This window comes from Neoarius graeffei, chromosome 27, assembly GCF_027579695.1.
Source record: "Neoarius graeffei isolate fNeoGra1 chromosome 27, fNeoGra1.pri, whole genome shotgun sequence".
NCBI classification, from domain to species: Eukaryota; Metazoa; Chordata; class Actinopteri; order Siluriformes; family Ariidae; genus Neoarius; species Neoarius graeffei.
Window position 1 is genome coordinate 25762620 of NC_083595.1, and position 23023 is coordinate 25785642.

Sequence of the window (23023 nt, forward strand, 5' to 3'; positions counted from 1 at the left end):
CTGGGCTCGAACCCAGGACCTTCTTGCTGTGAGGCAACAGTGCTAACCACTACACCACCATGTCGCCGACTTCAATTATCTCATCTCATCTCATTATCTCTAGCCGCTTTATCCTGTTCTACAGGGTCACAGGCAAGCTGGAGCCTATCCTATGGGCGAAAGGCAGGGTACACCCTGGACAAGTCACCAGGTCATCACAGGGCTGACAGATAGACACAGACAACCATTCACACTCACATTCACACCTACGGTCAATTTAGAGCCACCAATTAGCCTAACCTGCATGCCTTTGGACTGTGGGGGAAACCGGAGCACCCGGAGGAAACCCATGTGGACAGCATGCAAACTCCACACAGAAAGGCCCTCATTGGCCGCTGGGCTCGAACCCAGGACCTTCTTGCTGTGAGGCAACAGTGCTAACCACTATACCACCGTGCCGCCGACTTCAATTATTATTATGTTCTACATATTTTCCAGGCTATTTGTACAAGTAAGAAATAAAAAATGAACTATTGCACCTTGAATGTAGAAATAAATTAATGATTTTATAAGCAGAATAATAGATTTGCTTGGTTCTAAATGTCTGCTATTCAAATTCTTTGAGTGGTTCTGAAGCTGTGAGAGCAGAAAGTGTCAATCACATGAAATAAAATTGATAAGTAATAATATACCAGCATATTACTTAAACCAAATTATTATTCACAAAAGTTGTACATTCTGTCAACTCACTTCTATTTACATGATCAAACCTAGTTACCTTAGCTATTCTGAAGCACTGTATTGAACTGTAAGTTGCTGTGCAAGTTAAAATGGAAAAATTGTGAATGTATAGCACAGAATTTTACCTTTAAACTTTCACCTGCAATATTCTCAGCTCCCCTCACCATGCATCTTCAGCTGCTAATGGAAGTTGTACCACCAGAGAAGACAGAATGAAGCACATCATCAATAAAAGGACCAGATGCTATCATATGATGACTGATTAGTAATTATATTGTTTCAGAATTTTAAAAGGGAATTATTACAAAAAGTTAAGGGAACTATCATGCCAGTTTCCTCATTTGACTCATCAGATTCATTTATCAATCTTTTAGTAAATTTGTGTGTAAATGTTTGCATAGCCTAAACTGAACTAAAAATTTCCACCAGATTTGCAAAAGATTCACAAATACTGATTGTCTTCCTACTCGGACAGAAAGACCTGTGCTAAATCTCAGATGTGGCATTTGACTTATGGCTATGCGCAGACAGACCAGCCTACTCTCTGCTTGTAGAGTAGCATTTCTTTTGACGTAATTGACTATTTTTATTTGTCTTAATTTCTGGGTTTGTGTTTCTTTATTATTCATATTTAATTAATGTCAGCAAATGCTATAGACACAGTAAAAATAAGCAATTTCTGCATTATGGCCCATATATAAAAGTGCTGTAATGCACATGTGATTTGAAGTCAATCAAGCTGAGGTTTATATTAGTTAGTCTTCCTACGTGTAAACATCCACATACAGTACTAAGGAGCGCAAGTAGAATATAAATGGTTTTCAAGAATTTTCATGAATGCGAAGTTTTTTGGGAAAACACCTATGTGGATGATTTACAATTAAATTGGTTCTTATCCAGCTTTGTAAATGAAGCATTGATCTAAAGATCTAATTGTTCACTATCACCATCTGCAGGCTATAAATGTTAAAATCTATGTATAAATACAACACAGGATGTTGTAAATACCTTATTAAAACTACAGGTAGTCATCGACTTATGACTTATGCGACTCACAACTGATCGACTTTACAACCGTCTTGTTATGACTGGCAAGTGTTTCCCAGCTGAGCTAGCTGAGCATACGACAGTTTCCGCCCCAGATCCCGGCAGCGCCTCTTGGCGCATACAACAGTTTCCGCCCCAGCTCCAGGCACATGCGCAGTCTCTCTCGCACGCCCTCGCGCACTCCGTCATACAGTTTCCGCCCCAGCTCCAGGCACATGCGCAATCTCTCTCGCGCGCCCTCGCGCACTCTGTCATACAGTTTCCGCCCCAGCTCCTGGTTTATGAAACGAGCAAAATGCTCCCGCCAGCCCGAGCTCTGCAACAGCTGATGATGACATAGACGACCCACAGCCAAGCACCAATGATGCCAGCAGTCACTAAATTTTGTATTTTGCTGTTTTACATTTGTATTTTGGTATGTTTCAAACTAAAATGTTTTCTATTTTTCACACCTGTATTTCGTATTTTTTGTTTTGCACATATTAAACGAATTGTACTGTACACAGTGTAGTATGCAGTGTTTGACTTAAACCAAATAATGAGCCAAGGTAATGAAATAAGAAAATGTTGATAAAATAAGACTTTAAGATGATTACAATATCATAACACATCACAATATGCTTACGTTCATTTAACATAGGCCGACTTATGACCAGATCGGTTTACGACCGGTCAGTCGTAACCAAACGCAGCCGTAAGTCGACGACTACCTGTATATATTTTGAGGTCCTTTTTATTGCAATTTTCTTTTCTCAGATTCTTTTTTTGTTCATATATAATTTTTCTGTTCATGTGTCTGATAAAAAATCAATACAATGCCTATGTATGCCAACAGCTGTTTTTAATAAAATGCTATGCATGTGCTGATAATTTTTATAAGGAATGATTGTTATTTTATTTTATCTTCACTTTAAAGAAATATTAATATACTTTTTTTTTTTACTATGGTTAACAAATCACATTCAAGGGATTTAGGACAGGCTGAGGAAAACATCCATCCATCATTTATACTACTTATCCATCAGGGTAATGGGGGAGTTAATCCCAGCTGACTTCAGGTGAGAGGCGGGCTACACCTTGGGCAGGTTACCAATCTATTGCAGGGCTAGCATAGATATAAACAACCATTCACACTTATTCACATCCATGGGCAATTTAGAGTAGTCAGTTGATCTAATTCACATGTCTTTGGACTGTGAGAGGAAAACCAGAGCACCCAGAGGAAACCCACACTGGCTCATGGAGGACATGCATTCGAGCCTAGAACCATCAACCATGTTCACAACTGTACCAACAATGTAGGAAAACATCCATCCATTATCTGTAGCCACTTATCCTGTACAGGGTCGCAGGCAAGCTGGAGCCTATCCCAGCTGACTATGGGTAAGAGGAAGGGGACATCCTGGACAAGTCCCCAGGTCATTGCAAGGCTGACACATAGAGACACAACCATTCACACCTACGGTCAATTTAGAGCCACCAATTAGCCTAACCTGCAGGTCTTTGGACTGTGGGGGAAACCGGAGCACCCGGAGGAAACCCATGCAGACACGGGGAGAACATGCAAACTCCACACAGAAAGGACCCCCATCAGCCACTGGGCTTGAACCCAGAACCTTCTTGCTGTGAGGCAACAGTGCTAACCAATACACCACCGTGTGTGTGAGAGTGAGAGAGTGTGTGAGTGAGTGTGAGAGACAGATATGGTTACAAGGCATCAAACAAAGCTGAGCTGATTGCATTTTTGCACCAGGCGTGACATGAAGCAAGAGCAATGTGAAAGACTGGTGGAGAGCATGCCAAGACACATGAAAGTTGTGATTTAAATGTCAGGATTATTCCACCAAATACTGACTTCTGAAATAATCCTAAATTCAAACATTAGTACTGATTTATTTAAAATTGAATATGATCTTTCTTTCTATGCATACACACACACACACACACACACACACACATATATATATATATATATATATATATATATATATATATATATATATAAACAATTCCAAAAAAGTTGGGACAAAGTACAAATTGTAAATAAAAACGGAATGCAATGATGTGGAAGTTTCAAAATTCCATATTTTATTCAGAATAGGACATAGATGACATATCAAATGTTTAAACTGAGAAAATGTATCATTTAAAGAGAAAAATTAGGTGATTTTAAATTTCATGACAACAACACATCTCAAAAAGGTTGGGACAAGGCCATGTTTACCACTGTGAGACATCCCCTTTTCTCTTTACAACAGTCTGTAAACGTCTGGGGACTGAGGAGACAAGTTGCTCAAGTTTAGGGATAGGAATGTTAACCAATCTTGTCTAATGTAGGATTCTAGTTGCTCAACTGCTTAGGTCTTTTTTGTCATCTTCCGTTTTATGATGCGCCAAATGTTTTCTATGGGTGAAAGATCTGGACTGCAGGCTGGCCAGTTCAGTACCCGGACCCTTCTTCTACGCAGCCATGATGCTATAATTGATGCAGTATGTGGTTTGGCATTGTCATGTTGGAAAATGCAAGGTCTTCCCTGAAAGAGACGTCATCTGGATGGGAGCATATGTTCCTCTAGAACCTGGATATACCTTTCAGCATTGATGATGTCTTTCCAGATGTGTAAGCTGCCCATGCCACATGCACTAATGCAACCCCATACCATCAGAGATGCAGGCTTCTGAACTGAGCGCTGATAACAACTTGGGTCGTCCTTCTCCTCTTTAGTCCGAATGACACGGCGTTCCTGATTTCCATAAAGAACTTCAAATTTTGATTCGTCTGACCACAGAACAGTTTTCCACTTTGCCACAGTCCATTTTAAATGAACCTTGGCCCAGAGAAGACGTCTGCGCTTCTGGATCATGTTTAGATACGGCTTCTTCTTTGAACTATAGAGAGTTTTAGCTGGCAACGGCGGATGGCACGGTGAATTGTGTTCACAGATAATGTTCTCTGGAAATATTCCTGAGCCCATTTTGTGATTTCCAATACAGAAGCATGCCTGTATGTGATGCAGTGCCGTCTAAGGGCCCGAAGATCACGGGCACCCAGTATGGTTTTCCGGCCTTGACCTTTACGCACAGAGATTCTTCCAGATTCTCTGAATCTTTTGATGAGATTATGCACTGTAGATGATATGTTCAAACTCTTTGAAATTTTACACTGTCAAACTCCTTTCTGATATTGCTCCACTATTTGTCGGCGCAGAATTAGGGGGATTGGTGATCCTCTTCCCATCTTTACTTTTGAGAGCCGCTGCCACTCCAAGGTGCTCTTTTTATACCCAGTCATGTTAATGACCTATTGCCAATTGACCTAATGAGTTGCAATTTGGTCCTCCAGCTGTTCCTTTTTTGTACCTTTAACTTTTCCAGCCTCTTATTGCCCCTGTCCCAACTTTTTTGAGATGTGTTGCTGTCATGAAATTTCAAATGAGCCAATATTTGGTATGAAATTTCAAAATGCCTCACTTTCAACATTTGATATGTTGTCTATGTTCTATTGTGAATACAATATCACTTTTTGAGATTTGTAAATTATTGCATTACGTTTTTATTTACAATTTGTACTGTGTCCCAACTTTTTTTGGAATCGGGGTTGTATATACGCACATACATACATACATACATGTATATGTACACACACACACACACACACACACACACACACACACATATATATGAATTATGCATAGAAAACAAGATCAGATTCAGTTTTAAATAACACAGTACTAATGTTTGAACTTAGGATGAGTTCAGAAATCAGTATTTGGTGGAATAATCCTGACATTTTAATCACAACTTTCATGTGTTTTGGCATGCTCTCCACCAGTCTTTCACATTGCTCTTAGGTGACTATGTCACGCCTGGTGCAAAAATGCAATCAGCTCAGCTTTGTTTGATGCCTTGCGACCATCTCTCTCTCTCTCACTCATATGTAATATGTGTGTATATATGTGTGTGTGTGTGTGTGTGTGTATACACACAGACACAGCTCTGGAAAGAATTAAGATACCACTTCAATTTTTTCTAAAATCAGCAGCCCTGTGTATGCAAGCCATCTCATTCCAGTGTCTGTGCTGGAATTCCAATACAAGTACACTTCCTTTTACTTAATGAGTTACTGATTAGGTGATCACCTGAACCAAATCTTGTTTAATTAGGAAAAGTATAAAACCACTGCTGTGGTCATCACTATCCTCTTGCAATAGGACCAGTTTGGAAGGCAAAAACAGTACTAGTACTACCTTAAGTTTAACTAGAATACAAAAATATCTATTTATCATGCCAAAAGGGTTAAAATGAAAAAGTTCTGAGTGAAAAAACAAGGGTTCAATTCTTCCATCCATCCTCAAAATTTCAAAGACTGTAGTTCATAAGAACAAGGTCAAACCATTGGGGACAACAAAGTTACAGTTAGGCAGAGGACAAAAATGATTTTCCACTGACCAAGATGATTATCCTTTGAATGTCACTCAACAATCATAGGATGACATCCAGTGACCAACAAAAAAAAATGGCAAATGGCAGCTGGAGTTAAGTACATGGCAAGGGCGGTTCAAAACAGACTCCTCCAGGAAGGGTTGAAGTAACACAAAGCTAGAAAAAAAGCCCTTCATTAAAGAGAAGCAAAGAAGTGCCAGGCTGAGGTTTGCTAAAGCCATAAGGATTGGACCGTGGAGGACTGCAGTAAGGTTATCTTCTCTGATGAGTCCACTTTTCAGCTTTTCCCATCACCTGGTCTTCTAATCATTAGATGGAAACATGAGAGGCCTACAAATCACAGTGGCTCACACCTACTGTGAAATTTGTTGGAGGATTGGTGATGATCTGGGGCTGTCTCAGCTAGGCTGGAATGGGGCAGATTTTTGTTTGTGAAGGACACATGAATCAAGCTATGTACGAATGAATGAACCCTTTATCATCACTGTTGCCAGTGAAATTGACCATCAACCTGTCCTTACAGAGGGGGAACAGAACAGGAAGACAGGGATAAAAGAAAAGAAAACACAACATGAGGAGAGATAAGGAAAAAAAGAACACTCCCCCACTATGCTCCTGTCAGGAGTACAGTGTGGGAACATTTAAAAAAACCTTTGCACATAAGCACACAATAACACAAGTACACTTTAAACACGGGACTTGAGGGGGGGAAAGGGGGGAAAGAGGGGGCAATCAGGGGTGGAGGGTAAGGGGGGAGGGGGGGAGGTAGAGGTAACCCAGTGCAAGCAAGCAGCCATCCGCTCCTGCAGCCATGAAGGCACTGGTCACGCACCCGCTTGTCACACTGGGGATGAAAATGGCGACCATGGAAAGTTGGAGAAGGAATGCGAGGAATGTGAGAGCCTCTCCCGGCAGTGATCTTCAGGGGGAAATGTTGCCTCAGCAACAGCCTTAACCAAGGCCGGTGCTGTCTCAGGGAGCCGAATGTCGACAAGATATAAGTTGTTTGGTCTTTCCAGACGCAGTCTTTGCACGTCCACACCGCTCATCCATATCTGTCCGTTCTGTTCAAATTGGTCTCCGAAAAACTTATTCCTTGCAAAGCCAAAAGCTTCTCCAAGATAACAACCATATTGTGGTTCAAGTTCTGAAAATCCACAGTCTGAGTGCCAACAGCTTTGCCCACCACTCCAATCATATCGGGCAGCTTTGTGGGGCTTTGAACAGCTGTCACTGTTGTCTGATTTCCTCGATATACCAGGGCAATGCCTAATCCAATCAGCAAAAGTCCTGTAATCATGGTTCCGAATAGGTAGATATCTTCAATGTCATCCACAGAAAGAATCGCAAGGCACACGACTCGCCACCGCTCCCACGCGTCCATCGTGTAACCAGCCGCAAATGTTCCAGCAGGACAGGTGGGTTCCCCCGAACCCTGGCTTCTCATCAAGAAAACTGTGTCAATTTCGTTAGGAGACCAGTTTATCAATTCCATGCTTTTTTTAGTTTAGAAAGTAATGCGGGGAGAGTCTCTTCAAAAAGTACAGCAGACGAGATAAGACAAAGAAGCACAAGCAGGGAAAAAAAGGAGGGAGAGGGAGAGCGGAGAATGTGACCGCCTTCTGTGGAAGCACAGCGAGAAAAAAAAAGAATCTTGGAAGAAAACTTGCTTCCTTCTGCTCTGACAATGCTCCCTTACTCTGAGGATTCGGTTTTCCAGCAGGACAATGCTCCATGCCACACAGCCAACCAAGTTCAATCAAGGCCAGCCCAATCTCCAGACTTGAACCCCATTGAAAACCTCTGGAATGTGATCAAGAGGAAGATGGATGGTTACAAGGCATCAAACAAAGCTGAGCTGATTGCATTTTTGCACCAGGAATGACAAAGTCACCAAAGATCAACATGAAAGACTGGTGGAGAGCATGCCAAGATGCATGAAAGCTGTGATTTAAATGTCAGGGTTATTCCTCCAAATATTGATTTCTGAACTTATCCAAAGTTCAAACATTATCCTAAGCTCAAACATATTTTTATGTGAAAAGTGGGGGAAATGTTGTCAGTAGTTTTTGGAATAAAACAAAAATGTTCATGTTCCAAATAATAAAACCAGAGAAACTGATAATTTTGCAGCGGTTTCTTAATTTTTTCCGGAGCTGTGTAGAGAGATCAAGAGGAAGACGGATGGTCACAAGGCATCAAACAAAGCTGAGCTGATTGCATTTTTGCACCAGGAGTGACACAAAGTCACCCAAGAGCAATGTGAAAGACTGGTAGAGAGCATGCCAAGACACATGAAAGCAGTGATTTAAATGTCAGGATTATTCCACCAAATACTGATTTCTGAACTCATCTGAAGTTCAAACATTAGTAGTGTGTTATTTAAAATTGAATATGATCTTGTTTTCTATGCATTATTCATTTTACACACACACACACACACACACACACACACACACACACACACACACACAGTGCCCGCCACAATTATTAGCCCCTTTAAAAAAAATTAGTTAAAAGGGTTAAGAAAAAAAAATCCACCTTTCAGTGAAGTAGCTTCATCTCACACTGAAAAATTTGAGAAAAATCCAACCTTTAATTTAAGTAAATTTATTCAGAGAAAAGCAAAGCTCACATCAGAAATAATTTTTTGCTGAATGGTCAAATGCTTTGGGTTACTGATCAGAAGGTCTGTGGTTCAAGCCTCAGCAACATCAAGCTGGCAATGTTGGGTCCTTGAGTAAGAGCCCTAACCTTATCTGTATCATTGCTCACCCTGTACTCTGCCCCAGGTTACTAACCAGCCGTCATATGTGAAGAAGATATTTTCACTCTACCATAATGTATATGTGTTTCAGAATGCAGGCACTTACGGATGTATGTGCAGAAGGGAGCGGGATGCAAACAGTAAACAAAGCCAAGACGAGAGACTGAAATCAAGGTCGGTAAACTAGTGTGGGTCAGGTGATCAGCGAACAACATAATAGAGGAAAGACAAAGAGTGAAAACGTGAGAGCAAGGGTGTCAAACCTGATCCATAAAGGGCCGTGTGGCTGCAGGTTTTCATTCCAGCCATGCAGCAGCACCCTGATTTGGCTTATTCAATCAACTGACACACCCACCCTTTAATCAAGGGTGGGTGTGGCTGCAAGTATTTGACTGTGTGAAGACAGTTCAGTTGATTGAATGAGCCAAGTCAGGTGTGCTGCTGCATGGCTGGAATGAAAACCTGCAGCCACAAGGCCCTTTATGGATCAGGTTTGACACCCCTGCGTGAGAGGATAAGCAAAAGTCAGAAATATGAAAGGCAATCAGAAAGATAGAAGGCTTGTTATGAACTGAGTGAGCTGAACAATACTTCGCACTGTAGTAGTGTGAGTGAGTGGCTTAAATAGGGAGAGAGGTGATTAGGAAGATACATCACAACTGTGATTAGTAATCAGGAGACAGAGGGTGCTGTGAGTCTTGGGGATTGTAGTTCAGGGTGTCCATGTTTGTAGTCAAAGCGTTCTCAACAGGTTTACTAACAATGTGCAATATAAAGGATCTTCTTCTTCTTCTTCTAACTTACTTCCCACTTCTTGACATTTCTGTCAGGACCACTTTCATCAAAGAAACTTTATTTACATTTCCAATATTTGTAACAAGTTGTATTTGGCAGGTGGCTCTGTTCTGGGACCTCCCTGTCCTTCCATGTATATGTGGAAAGTCTTGGGGCCCTACCATGTGGCTTGATGGTGTAATAGTTAGCATGGTCACCTTGCAGCAAGAAGGTTCTGGGTTCGAGCCCAGGGACCTTTCTGTATGCAGTTTTCTTAATTTCCCTGAGGGAACCCACCCAAAGGGATCAATAAAGTTTTATCTAATCTAATCTAATCTAATCTAATCTAATCTAATCTAATCTAATCTAATCTAATCTAATCTAATCTAATCTAATCTAATCTAATCTAATGTGCCTAAATGGTAAGGGCCCAGTCCCACAACACTGATAACTATAACTATACTCATAAGTCACACCACAACTATAATCCTGACTATAATATTGGTTGGTCCTGCCACTCAGGTAAATAAATGCATGCAACTTAGGAGTAGTCATGGAAGTTTTTTCCAAGTAGTAGCACATTATTCTGGGTCATACTGTACAGCTTGGATTTCAAAACAACCCATGCACATACTCCGGTGATTGATATAATACAGATAGGTCACGGACTACGGAAATATCTCATCTCATCTCATTATCTCTAGCCGCTTTATCCTGTTCTACAGGGTCGCAGGCAAGCTGGAGCCTATCCCGGCTGACTACGGGCGAAAGGCAGGGTACACCCTGGACAAGTCGCCAGGTCATCACAGGGCTGACAAATAGACACAGACAACCATTCACATTCACACCTACAGTCAATTTAGAGTCACCAGTTAACCTAACCTGCATGTCTTTGGACTGTGGGGGAAACCGGAGCACCCGGAGGAAACCCACGCGGACACGGGGAGAACATGCAAACTCCGCACAGAAAGGCCCTTGCCGGCCACGGGGCTCGAACCCGGACCTTCTTGCTGTGAGGTGACAGCGCTAACCACTACACCACCATGCCGCCCCCTACGGAAATATAATAAAAAAAAGGATACAAAATGCAGAATGGTTATGGATTTTAATACAGATGCATCACGGATACTAGTAATTTATGGATTGGTCACGGATGTTTCAGTATATTACAGATTGATTACCGAGTTTATTTGGATGATGCGTCACAGATAAAAATTAGAGTAGAGTGGGGTAATACGCCCCCGTGGGGTAATATGCCCCCAGCCTGTTTTACCCAAAATAACCACCAGATGGTGCAAAGTTACATTTCTATTGTTGCTATGGACTGGCTTGACAACGGGGATATACAAATATCTACTGTGGATCGTATATCAGCAGCGCAGCGGAGAGAAATCAAATTTCATGGTAAGTGATATAATTTTCAGATATCAGTAAAACTGTATTTAGATAGCTGCTATTTCGTCAGATATCACAGCTGTGTATGTGGTATGAGTAGACAAGTCAGTAGTTAAAAAAAATACATTAGGTATAAAAAGTTGAATCACATTTTGAAAGTAAGACCCTTTTTTGTAAAAGTGTAGTCTGTGGGGTAAAACGCCCCCTTAATGGTGGGGTAAATGGCCCCCAGGGGGCATCATTTCCTTTTATCATAATTACTGTATTTCATACATTTCTGAATAGCAGATACATAGTTTTTAATAACATCTCGCTTACCTGGTTGAGTAAAGCAAGTAATTTGAACTTAATATTAAAAATAATTGAAATTAAAAAAAAAAAAAGAAATTAAAATGCGAAATATAATAAAATAATGCATCTATTCATTAATTCAGGGATATTTTCTTGTTTCTTTCACATTATAGGCTTAAGTAAACACTTTTGCTATCCAAACAGCTTTTTTTGAGTGAGGGGGCCTATTGCCCCACCTCAGGGGGCCTTTTACCCCACTGGGGGGGGGGGGGTAAAAGGCCCCCTTGACACAATGTTTGTTTTTGTTAAAAAAAAATTAAGTATTAACTTTAGGCAAACTTTAGGTGGGATTATTGTTCAGGTCACTGTTGTCAAAAACTATGATTAAAACTAAACACATGGTTCATTTCAACTTGGAGAAAAACTGAATTTTCCTTAAGGGGGGCTTTTCCCCCCACTCTACTCTAAGTCTAAAACAATTAAATGTTTGGACTGCCTAAGTTCATAATTAAAATATCGTATCTGCATTTATATGTTTACTTTATAAATTTACTAATGATATTTCATGGAAAACATCACATATTCCCCGTGACCCTGCACAGGATCAGCGGTTACAGATAATGGATGGATGTATCACTCCCTCCATGAAATAAGCGATGCTGGTTCTTCATACAGATGGATTTATTTTTCTCTTCATTCCAATTCACCATCAACAATCCACTGTCGAACTGTTATAAGACAATATACAAAAACACCCCACGCATTCATTTAACATAAAATTGACACGCCAAAGACTAATTAATGCGACAAGCAATGTAAATAAACATACCTCGCTGGCTGCATACAACACGGGGAATGAGTCTTGAACAAAACACCCTCAAAATCAAAATAGGAAATACTAGGATCACTTTGAAAACAGAGGATAAACAACTTCTTGAAACTTTCTTGGTGGATTCCCGCAATTAATTGCGTCCTGTGATCCCACCAGATGTGGTGCTTTCCAGCAGAAATTAGCACTGTTTGTCCTCACATGGTTCTCCCTCAGCACCTGTTACTCACTACACTGCCAGAAGTGTCTCAAATAGTCTCACATTATTCATGTAAACCCTGAGACATGTTTAGACATGTACAACCCCGATTCCAAAAAAGTTGGGACAAAGTACAAATTGTAAATAAAAACGGAATGCAATGATGTGGAAGTTTCAAAATTCCATATTTTATTCAGAATAGAACATAGATGACATATCAAATGTTTAAACTGAGAAAATGTATCATTTAAAGAGAAAAATTAGGTGATTTTAAATTTCATGACAACAACACATCTCAAAAAAGTTGGGACAAGGCCATGTTTACCACTGTGAGACATCCCCTTTTCTCTTTACAACAGTCTGTAAACGTCTGGGGACTGAGGAGGCAAGTTGCTCAAGTTTAGGGATAGGAATGTTAACCCATTCTTGTCTAATGTAGGATTCTAGTTGCTGAACTGTCTTAGGTCTTTTTTTGTCATATCTTCCATTTTATGATGCGCCAAATTTTTTCTATGGGTGAAAGATCTGGACTGCAGGCTGGCCAGTTCAGTACCTGGACCATTCTTCTACGCAGCCATGATGCTGTAATTGATGCAGTATGTGGTTTGGCATTGTCATGTCGGAAAATGCAAGGTCTTCCCTGAAAGAGATGTCGTCTGGATGGGAGCATATGTTGCTCTAGAACCTGGATATACCTTTCAGCATTGATGGTGTCTTTCCAGATGTGTAAGCTGCCCATGCCACACGCACTAATGCAACCCCATACCATTAGAGATGCAGGCTTCTGAACTGAGTGCTGATAGCAACTTGGGTCATCCTTCTCCTCTTTAGTCCGAATGACACGGCGTTCCTGATTTCCATAAAGAACTTCAAATTTTTATTCGTCTGACCACAGAACAGTTTTCCACTTTGCCACAGTCCATTTGAAATGAGCCTTGGCCCAGAGAAGACGTCTGCGCTTCTGGATCATGTTTAGATACAGCTTCTTCTTTGAACTATAGAGTTTTAGCTGGCAACGGCGGATGGCACGGTGAATTGTGTTCACAGATAATGTTCTCTGGAAATATTCCTGAGCCCATTTTGTGATTTCCAATACAGAAGCATGCCTGTATGTGATGCAGTGCCGCCTAAGGGCCCGAAGATCACGGGCACCCAGTATGGTTTTCCGGCCTTGACCCTTACGCACAGAGATTCTTCCAGATTCTCTGAATCTTTTGATGATATTATGCACTGTAGATGATGATATGTCCAAACTCTTTGCAATTTTACACTGTCAAACTCCTTTCTGATATTGCTCCACTATTTGTCGGCGCAGAATTAGGGGGATTGGTGATCCTCTTCCCATCTTTACTTCTGAGAGCCGCTGCCACTCCAAGATGCTCTTTTTATACCCAGTCATGTTAATGACCTATTGCCAATTGACCTAATGAGTTGCAATTTGGTCCTCCAGCTGTTCCTTTTTTGTACCTTTAACTTTTCCAGCCTCTTATTGCCCCTGTCCCAACTTTTTTGAGATGTGTTGCTGTCATGAAATTTCAAATGAGCCAATATTTGGCATGAAATTTCAAAATGTCTCACTTTCGACATTTGATATGTTGTCTATGTTCTATTGTGAATACAATATCAGTTTTTGAGATTTGTAAATTATTGCATTCCGTTTTTATTTACAATTTGTACTTTGTCCCAACTTTTTTGGAATCGGGGTTGTAGAAAGAAGGACTGAGAAGGCTTGGGCTTGAGTTGCACAATACAAATAAATCTTCACAAGAAATAAACCACGTAAACAAATTATTATTAATTATTGCAAATAATATCCACAGCAATTACAGGATGGATATCACATATCATTGAATAAAAGATCCGTGCTTTGTATTATATATATTTTTTTATTTTCTGTGAATCCATATTCCATGACTTCATGATGCAACAAGGATGTCCAAAGATGCCTGGGGAAATTAGCATGTGCTCAGACAACCTCACATGTAAACAATTACCTGATTGGTCAGATGTTTTATCGGATCAGGTCCAGGCCTGGAAAAATCAGTCCAGAAGCAACCTCACAGATACCTGTGGCAGTGGGGGCGTGGTCAAGCGCCGGTCTGTGACAGGAGGGCGGAGCCAGGGAAGGTGAGTGGCAGAATCACTACACCTGACGGTAATTAACCTGTGTTTGTGTCTCTTCCCAGTACCGCGCCCTATTTAAGGAGGCAGAGGGAGAGCAGAGGAGAGCTCTTCCCGGGACAAGAACACAGCGTGTGTGTGTGTATTTACCTGAGTAAAACTGTTGTTAAACTGAAAAGTCTGGCAATAAAAGCCTATTCTTACCTGAAGCATTGTCCTGCCATCCTGTGCTCCACCCACACCTAAGAGAGCTCTACAGTGGTGCCGAAACCCGGGAATAAGGTGGAGCACCAACCCAGCAGCCCCATGGAATCCTCCCCGTTCGCGGACCTGGTCCACGCCCTCACCACGGCTCAGCAAAGCCAGCACCAGGCGCTCGTCATGCTCCGAAAGGAACAAGAGCGGCGCTTCAAAGCCCTGGTGCTGGCCCAGCAGGAAGATCGCGAGGCGTTCCGGCATCTCCTCGCGTCGGCGGGGTCCACCAGCGCCCCGGCCGCGGGCCCGTCTCCCCTCACCGTGACCAAGATGGGCCCACAGGACGACCCCGAGGCGTTCCTCGCATTGTTCGAACAGGTCGCTGAAGCCTCGGGGTGGCCGATGGAGCAGCGCGCGGCACGCCTCCTCCCCCTCCTGATGGGAGAGGTGCAGCTGGCCGCACTACAGCTCCCCGCCGACCACCGGCTGGCCTATGCGGACCTTCGCCGGGCCGTCCTCCAGCGCATGGGGCGCACACCAGAACAACAGCGCCAGCGCTTCCGCGCGCTGCGGTTGGAGGAAGTCGGCCGGCCGTTCGCATTCGGCCAGCAGCTCCGGGACGCCTGCTGGCGGTGGCTGAGGGCCGACGATCGCGACGCTGAGGGAATCATTGATCAGGTGGTGCTGGAGCAGTTCATCGCCCGCTTACCAGCCGGAACCGCAGAGTGGGTCCAGTGCCACCGACCGGCGTTGCTGGATCAGGCAGTATGACTGGTGGAGGATCATCTGGCGGCTGTTCCGGCGGCAGGACAGCTGACGACATCTTCTCTTCTCTCCTCTTCTCTCTCTCTTTCTCCCCTCCCTTCTGTGTCCCGTCCTCGCCCCATTCCCCCACCACGGAGACGGGGGCCGGCTCCACCCCAGCTGGTCCACCGCACCTGTGGTGCCCTCCCGTTTCTCCCTTCTGTGTCTGTCTCTCCCCCCCCTCAGGTGAGTGAGCCCCAGAGCACCACTGCAGAGGGAAAGCCCGGGCCGGTTTGCTGGCGCTGCGGGGAGCCGGGCCACCTGCAACAACAGTGCGCAGCAATGGAGGTGGGCGCGGTGGTACGGATCCCCGACGTGCCAGAAGCTGCCCTCGATCGGGCCGGAATGTATCGCATACCGGTGAGTGTCCAAGGGGCTACATATCAGGCGTTGGTGGATTCTGGTTGCAATCAGACCTTGATCCGCCAAAGCCTGATGCAAGACGAGGCATTGGGGGGAGCACAGGGGGTGAAGGTGTTGTGTGTGCACAGGGATGTTCACAGCTACCCTTTGGTGTCGGTCCACATATTTTTCAGAGGGGAAAAATCTATAGTGAAGGCGGCGGTTAATCCTCACCTTACCCACTCTTTAATTTTGGGGACTGATTGGCTGGGATTTCGGGGTTTAATGACACGCCTAGTAAAGAGTGGGTCCTGCCATTTGACAGGGGGAGGTCCCGGTGTCGCTTTGGCTGGAGCTGCTGTCGCAGAGCCGTCTACGTCATCTCCGCGACAGAGTGAGGAGCCGCCGGCTCCTCCTCTTTCTGTTGGGAAATCCCTCACGGATTTCCCATTAGAACAATCGTGAGACGAGACTCTGCGCCATGCGTTTGACCAAGTGAGAGTAATCAATGGTCAAACGCTCCAGCCGAACGCCACCCCGTCCTACCCCTATTTTTCTATTATGAAGGATAGATTATACCGAGTGACGCAGGACACTCAGACGAAAGAGCGGGTCACACAGCTGTTAATTCCAAAGAGCCTCCGGGAATTGGTATTCCAGGTGGCTCACTTTAATCCCATGGCTGGACACCTAGGGCAGGATAAGACACTAGCCCGAATAATGGCCCAATTCTATTGGCCGGGGATTCGCGGCGATGTCCGTAGGTGGTGTACGGCGGGCCGCGAATGCCAGTTAGTAAATCCAGCGGCCATTCCAAAAGCGCCTTTGCGCCCCCTACTATTAATCGAGACCCCGTTCGAAAGAATTGGGATGGATCTCGTCGGGCCATTAGATCGGTCAACACGAGGGTACTGCTTTATATTAGTTCTGGTGGACTATGCAACGCGATACCCGGAAGCAGTGCCTCTTCGCAATATCTCAGCACGCAGTATTGTGGAGGCCCTCTTCCGCGTCATCTCCCGAGTTGGAATCCCGAAAGAGATTCTGACTGACCAAGGCACCTCGTTTATGTCACGAACACTGAGCGAACTGTATGGGCTATTAGGTATCAAGCCGAGCCGCACCAGCGTTTATCACCCACAAACGGACGGTTTAGTTGAACGGTTCAATCGCACCCTCAAGAATATAATCAAAAAATTCATAAGTGAGGATGCATGTAACTGGGATAAATGGCTCGAACCCTTGTTATTTGCAGTGCGAGAGGTCCCCCAAAGCCTCCACAGGGTTCTCCCCGTTTGAATTGTTATACGGGCGTAAGCCACGTGGCATTTTAGATGTGCTGCGAGAAAATTGGGAGGAGGGACCTTCACAGAGTAAAAACGAAATTCAGTACGTTATGGACCTGCACGCAAAACTCCACATGCTCACCCACCTAACTCAGGAGAATTTGCGGCAGGCCCAGGAACGGCAAGCCTGCCTGTACAACAAGGGCACGCGCCTTAGAGAGTTCACTCCGGGAGATAAGGTACTCATACTGTTGCCCACGTCGAGCTCCAAATTAATCGCCAAGTGGCAAGGACCCTTTGAGGTCACATGGCGAGTCGGGGACGTCGACTATGAGGTGAGGCGAACGGACGGGGGGGGCACTACAGATCTACCACCTCAATCTGCTTAAACTCTGGAACAAGGAGGTCCCCGTGGCGTTGGTGTCAGTAGTTCCGGAGAAGGCGGAGCTAGGGCCGGAGGTTCAAAAAGGGACATTGGCATCACGTACCCCTCCGGTCCCCTGTGGAGACCACCTCTCCCCGACCCAACTCACGGAGGTCGCCCAGTTGCAGGCCGAGTTTTTGGATGTGTTCTCGCCCCTGCCCGGTCGCACTAACCTCATAGAACACCACATAGAGATGCCCCCGGGGGTGGTAGTGCGTAGCCGCCCTTACAGGCTACCCGAACACAAAAAAAAGGTGGTTCGGGAAGAACTTCAGACCATGCTCGAAATGGGCATCGTCGAGGAGTCCCACAGTGACTGGAGCAGCCCGGTGGTCTTGGTACCCAAGGCCGACAGGTCGGTCCGGTTCTGTGTGGACTATAGAAAAGTCAACGCGGTGTCTAAATTCGACGCGTACCCAATGCCTCGTATTGACGAGCTGCTCGATCGACTAGGCACGGCTCGCTTTTACTCGACACTGGATTTGACAAAGGGATATTGGCAGATCCCCTTGACTCCATTATCCCTGGAGAAAACGGCCTTTTCCACACCGTTCGGCTTACACCAATTTGTCACACTTCCTTTTGGGCTGTTTGGGGCGCCCGCTATGTTTCAGCGGCTGATGGACAGGGTCCTCCGGCCCCACGCCACCTATGCGGCAGCATATCTTGATGATATTATCATATATAGTAACGACTGGCAGCGACACTTGCAACACCTGAGGGCTGTCCTTAGGTCGCTGAGGCGGGCGGGTCTCACTGCCAACCCGAAGAAGTGTGCGATTGGGCGGGTGGAAGTACGGTATCTGGGCTTCCACTTGGGCAACGGGCAAGTGTGTCCCAAAATTAATAAGACAGCAGCGATTGCGGCCTGCCCGAGGCCCAAGACCAAAAAGGGGGTGAGACAGTTCCTGGGGCTGGCTGGCTACTATTGTAGGTTTATACCTAATTATTCAGACGTCACCAGCCCTCTGACTGACCTCACTAAAAAGGGGGCGCCAGATCCGGTCCAGTGGACGGAGCAGTGCCAGCGGGCTTTCTCTGAGGTAAAGGCTGCACTGTGTGGGGGGCCACTATTACACTCCCCTGACTTTTCTTTCCCTTTTGTGTTGCAGACCGACGCGTCGGACAGAGGGCTGGGGGCGGTGTTGTCCCAGGAGGTGGAGGGGGAGGACCGCCCCATCCTGTACATTAGCAGGAAGCTGTCGGTGCGTGAGGGGCGCTACAGCACTATTGAGAAGGAATGCCTGGCGATCAAGTGGGCGGTCCTCGCCCTCCATTACTACCTGCTGGGGCGCCCTTTCACCCTCTGTTCGGACCACGCGCCCCTCCAGTGGCTCCACCGCATGAAAGATGCCAACGCGTGGATCACCCGTTGGTATCTGGCACTCCAACCCTTCAATTTCAAGGTGGTCCACAGGCCGGGGGCGCAGATGGTTGTGGCGGACTTCCTCTCCTGTCAAGGGGGGGGGGAGTCGGCTGTGGGCCGGACGGGCGCCCGGCCTGAGTCGGGCGGTGGGGGTATGTGGCAGCGGGGGCGTGGTCAAGCGCCGGTCTGTGACAGGAGGGCGGAGCCAGGGAAGGTGAGTGGCAGAATCACTACACCTGACGGTAATTAACCTGTGTTTGTGTCTCTTCCCAGTACCGCGCCCTATTTAAGGAGGCAGAGGGAGAGCAGAGGAGAGCTCTTCCCGGGACAAGAACACAGCGTGTGTGTGTGTATTTACCTGAGTAAAACTGTTGTTAAACTGAAAAGTCTGGCAATAAAAGCCTATTCTTACCTGAAGCGTTGTCCTGCCGTCCTCTGTGCTCCACCCACACCTAAGAGAGCTCTACAATACCAATAAACCCAGGCCTGGGCTATAGGTATCGTTATCGGTCTGGTGTGACCACCAACCACATAAATTGCAGGGGACTGATTTATTTATAGTTATTGTTATAGTTGTAGTTATAGTTATAGTTATCTGTATTGTGGGACCGGGCCTTAAAGAGATTAACCAGGGAATTTTGAAATTACGGGGTTATGAAATGTCACCATTATACATTAATACAAGATGTTCTAGACCGGTGTTTCTCAATCTACCTGGGACCGGTACCAGTCCGTGAGAAGATTACCGTCGGTCCGTGTGACGGCCACCAGGGTTTTTTCTGTTTATTAGCTGTTTTTTCCTTTTACTTCCTAGACTAGGCGCGGGTGGAGTGTTTATGAGCAGCAATTGCGGTCACCTGTCCAGAGGCGGAGCTTGGCCCTTTATTAGGAGCTGCCTCCCAGACATCGAGACCGACTTTTCTTTCACATCCAGCATGCATACACTACTGACTGTCGACTTATCTCCTATCTTCCTTTATTTTGGTTGCCTACAATTGAGAGACTTTTGAGACTTAAGAAAAATAAATTCGCTTTTGGCATTGCACGTATCTCGCTCGCCTCGCCTCCCTTCTTATTTATTGTATTGGCTCCCCTAGGCCTTTACAATATGGGGGCTCGTCCTTTTTCCCTTATTGGGTAGTTTTTTTTTTCTCCTCTCGCTTCTCCGATTAGGCTTTGCCGCGTGAGTATCATCTTTTTTGAGTTTGCGCCTTGGCTTTTTGCGGCGTCTGTTTTGACCCGCTGCGCTTCTCTTTTTGTGGGGGGTGTGCGCTGTGCGTTTGTACGTGCATTTGCATTTTTGTAATTGACTTCGGTGCATATTTGACTTTTTGTAGAAGTTAAGTGTTAATTGCGCTCAGAATTGTTTATTGGAGATTATTGTGCAGCCGTCGTTTCTCTATTGATACGTTTTCCCTGGTCCAAATTGTTTTTTGGTGTTCGTAAGTGGTTATTTAATTAGTCTCAATTGGTACCAGCTGCCGACCTTATGTAGCTTTGTCTGGTTCCTTCCCCGTTAGGTATAGGGTGTGTCCTCGTGCGCACCATTTTTTTATTTTCGTTTGTTATTTTTGGGCGTCGGCGGTGAAGGTGGGTAGAGCGGTTGTCTCGGGTGCACGTCCGGGGCTTTGGGGTATCTCGGGCCCACTGGTTTAATGTGCTTATAATCCCCCCATCGGTAACTGTCAGAAGATCTAGGGTCTACTTAGTTTAGTTTATCTAGTATAATAGATGGGTTGTGGACCAGCAAGCTTTGGTTTGGGTGTACCAATGTTTTGATCTCACAATATTGAACTTTAGTTAATGAAGATTTGTTAATGAACACCTGTTGGACTTGTGGAGTGAAATTTGTTTTTTCATAATTGTAAGCTGCTGCGATAAATAGCCACACAATTGTAAAATGTCGGCTATTGATTCTTTTGTGGATGCTCCTTCGAGCGATGCATTAAATTCGTTGACCAAAGATCAGCTGCTTGTAATTGCTGAGCACTACGATGTCGCCCTAACTAGCACTGAAAAGCGCTCTAAAGAGCTTATGCAATCAGTAATTAAGGATGCGCTGATTGATGCCCAGGTGCTGCCTGACGAGGGAGCCTCCACGACCCCTCCTCTGGCAGCCGGCACCATGTCTTATGAGCAGCAGAAGGAGCTTCTGCTTCTCAAATTAGAAAATAGTAAAAGTGAGCAACAAAAACAGCGCCTGGAACTAGAATTAGGAAGGACAAAAATAGATGTTGAGCGCCAACGTTTAGAGCTTCTTAAAGAGGGCAAGCATTATACGGGTGATTTTGATGTTGTGCGTAATCTCAAACTTGTCCCTAAATTTGAGGAGGACAAGGCTGAGATGTTTTTTGCCTTATTTGAGCGAGTGGCAGATGCATATCGATGGCCTGATGCAGAGCACACCTTGCTACTGCAATGTACACTGATTGGGCGCGCACAGCAGGCCTACTCTGCCCTTGGTTATGAGGATAGTAAAATTTACAAGTGCGTTAAGGATGCAGTTCTGAAAGCATACTAATTGGTGCCGGAGGCGTATCGCCAAAAGTTTAGGGCTATGCGTAAATGCCAAAACCAGACCTACACTGACTTTGCGCATGACCTCGCAGTTCAGTTCAATTGCTGGTGTTCCGCATCGGGAGTTGAAAACCAGGAAGAACTGGTCAATTTAATACTGGTGGAACAACTAAAAAATACCCTCCCAGATGCAATGGCAATTTACCTTAGCGAACGCGACGCCATCTCTCTGACTGCTGCCGCCACTTTAGCAGATGATTATTCCTTAATCCATAAAAGCAGGTTTTCTGGTCCGCCATCCCGTGATATGCGTTGGTCTCGTAATATTCCAACACTCCGTAACCCACGTATGCAGGTGTCTTTAAACAAGAGTGATCCTCGCTCTCATAGCCAATCAGGTTCTGACACTATCTGCAATTACTGTTTAGGGAAAGGCCACTGGAAATCGGAATGTCCTGTGCTGCGTGGTAAAGACAGCTTTAAGTTCGCTGTTAAGCACAATGCCTTGGTTGTGCCAACATCACATGTTGCCCGTGTAAATGATTATTTTTCACCTTTTGTTTTTGATGGCCTTGTTTCACTTAGTCCTGGTGGGAAAAAAGTCCCGGTTAAAATCCTTAGGGATACTGGCTCAGTCGAGTCTTTCATTTTACGATCTGCTTTACCCTTCTCTGCTTTCTCCGACACAGGTCGATTTGTTTATGTTCACGGAATAAATTTAAATGTCTTGAATGTGCCCCTTCACCGGGTGTACTTGGATTCAGCTTTGGTAAAGGGGAAAGTAGCCCTTGCGGTACGCCCTGTGCTGCCGATACGTGGCGTTGCAGTAATTCTGGGCAATGCTTTGGTTGGGTCTCGAGTTTGGGTAAACGACGCTGTTTGTGGTGAGGATGTCAAAAAGGATGAAATTGGACCGGTAGCTGTGACGATGCGTGCGTCGAGTAAAATGCTACCTGCGCCTACACAAATTAATGTGCATTCTCTATCTGGTTTGCCTAACTCTGTCTCCCAACAACAGGTAATTGATGCCCAGCAGTCCGATGCTTCGTTGAAGGCGCTGTTTCTTAAGACACACAGTGGCAGTGATTACATGGTTCCGGGGTATGTAATTCATAATGGGGTTTTGATGCGCAAGCGTCCTCCTAGTGGCCCTGCTGATGACTACCTGTGGCGGGTAGTAGTACTGACATCCTTGCGCAATTTAGTAATGAACACTGCCCATGAAGATGCCGGTCACATGGGTGTCCGGAAGACCTATGATCGCGTTATCCGCCACTGCTATTGGCCGCGCCTTAAACGAGACATTGCGACCCATGTCAGGACCTGTCAAATTTGTCAGCGGACAGGCAAGCCCAATCAAATGCCGAAGCCTGTGCCTCTGCGCCCAATCTCTCCCGTGTCTAAACCATTTGAACATCTTGTGATTGATTGTGTTGGGCCACTGCCTCGTTCAAAGAGTGGATGCAGTTATCTACTCACAGTAATGTGCCAGACTACCCATTA

The 23023-nt window shown here is 45.0% G+C and overlaps 1 protein-coding gene across 1 annotated transcript in view; it reads left to right on the plus strand.

The window, feature by feature from the left end:
• The window catches only part of slc7a9 (solute carrier family 7 member 9), an 82511-nt gene extending 81575 nt beyond the window's left edge, over positions 1-936 (plus strand). The window contains exon 12 of the mRNA XM_060911274.1: positions 875-936. Within this exon, the coding sequence (XP_060767257.1) occupies positions 875-936 (62 nt within the window). The remainder of the gene's footprint in view (positions 1-874) is intronic.
• The last annotated feature ends 22087 nt before the right edge of the window (positions 937-23023 follow it).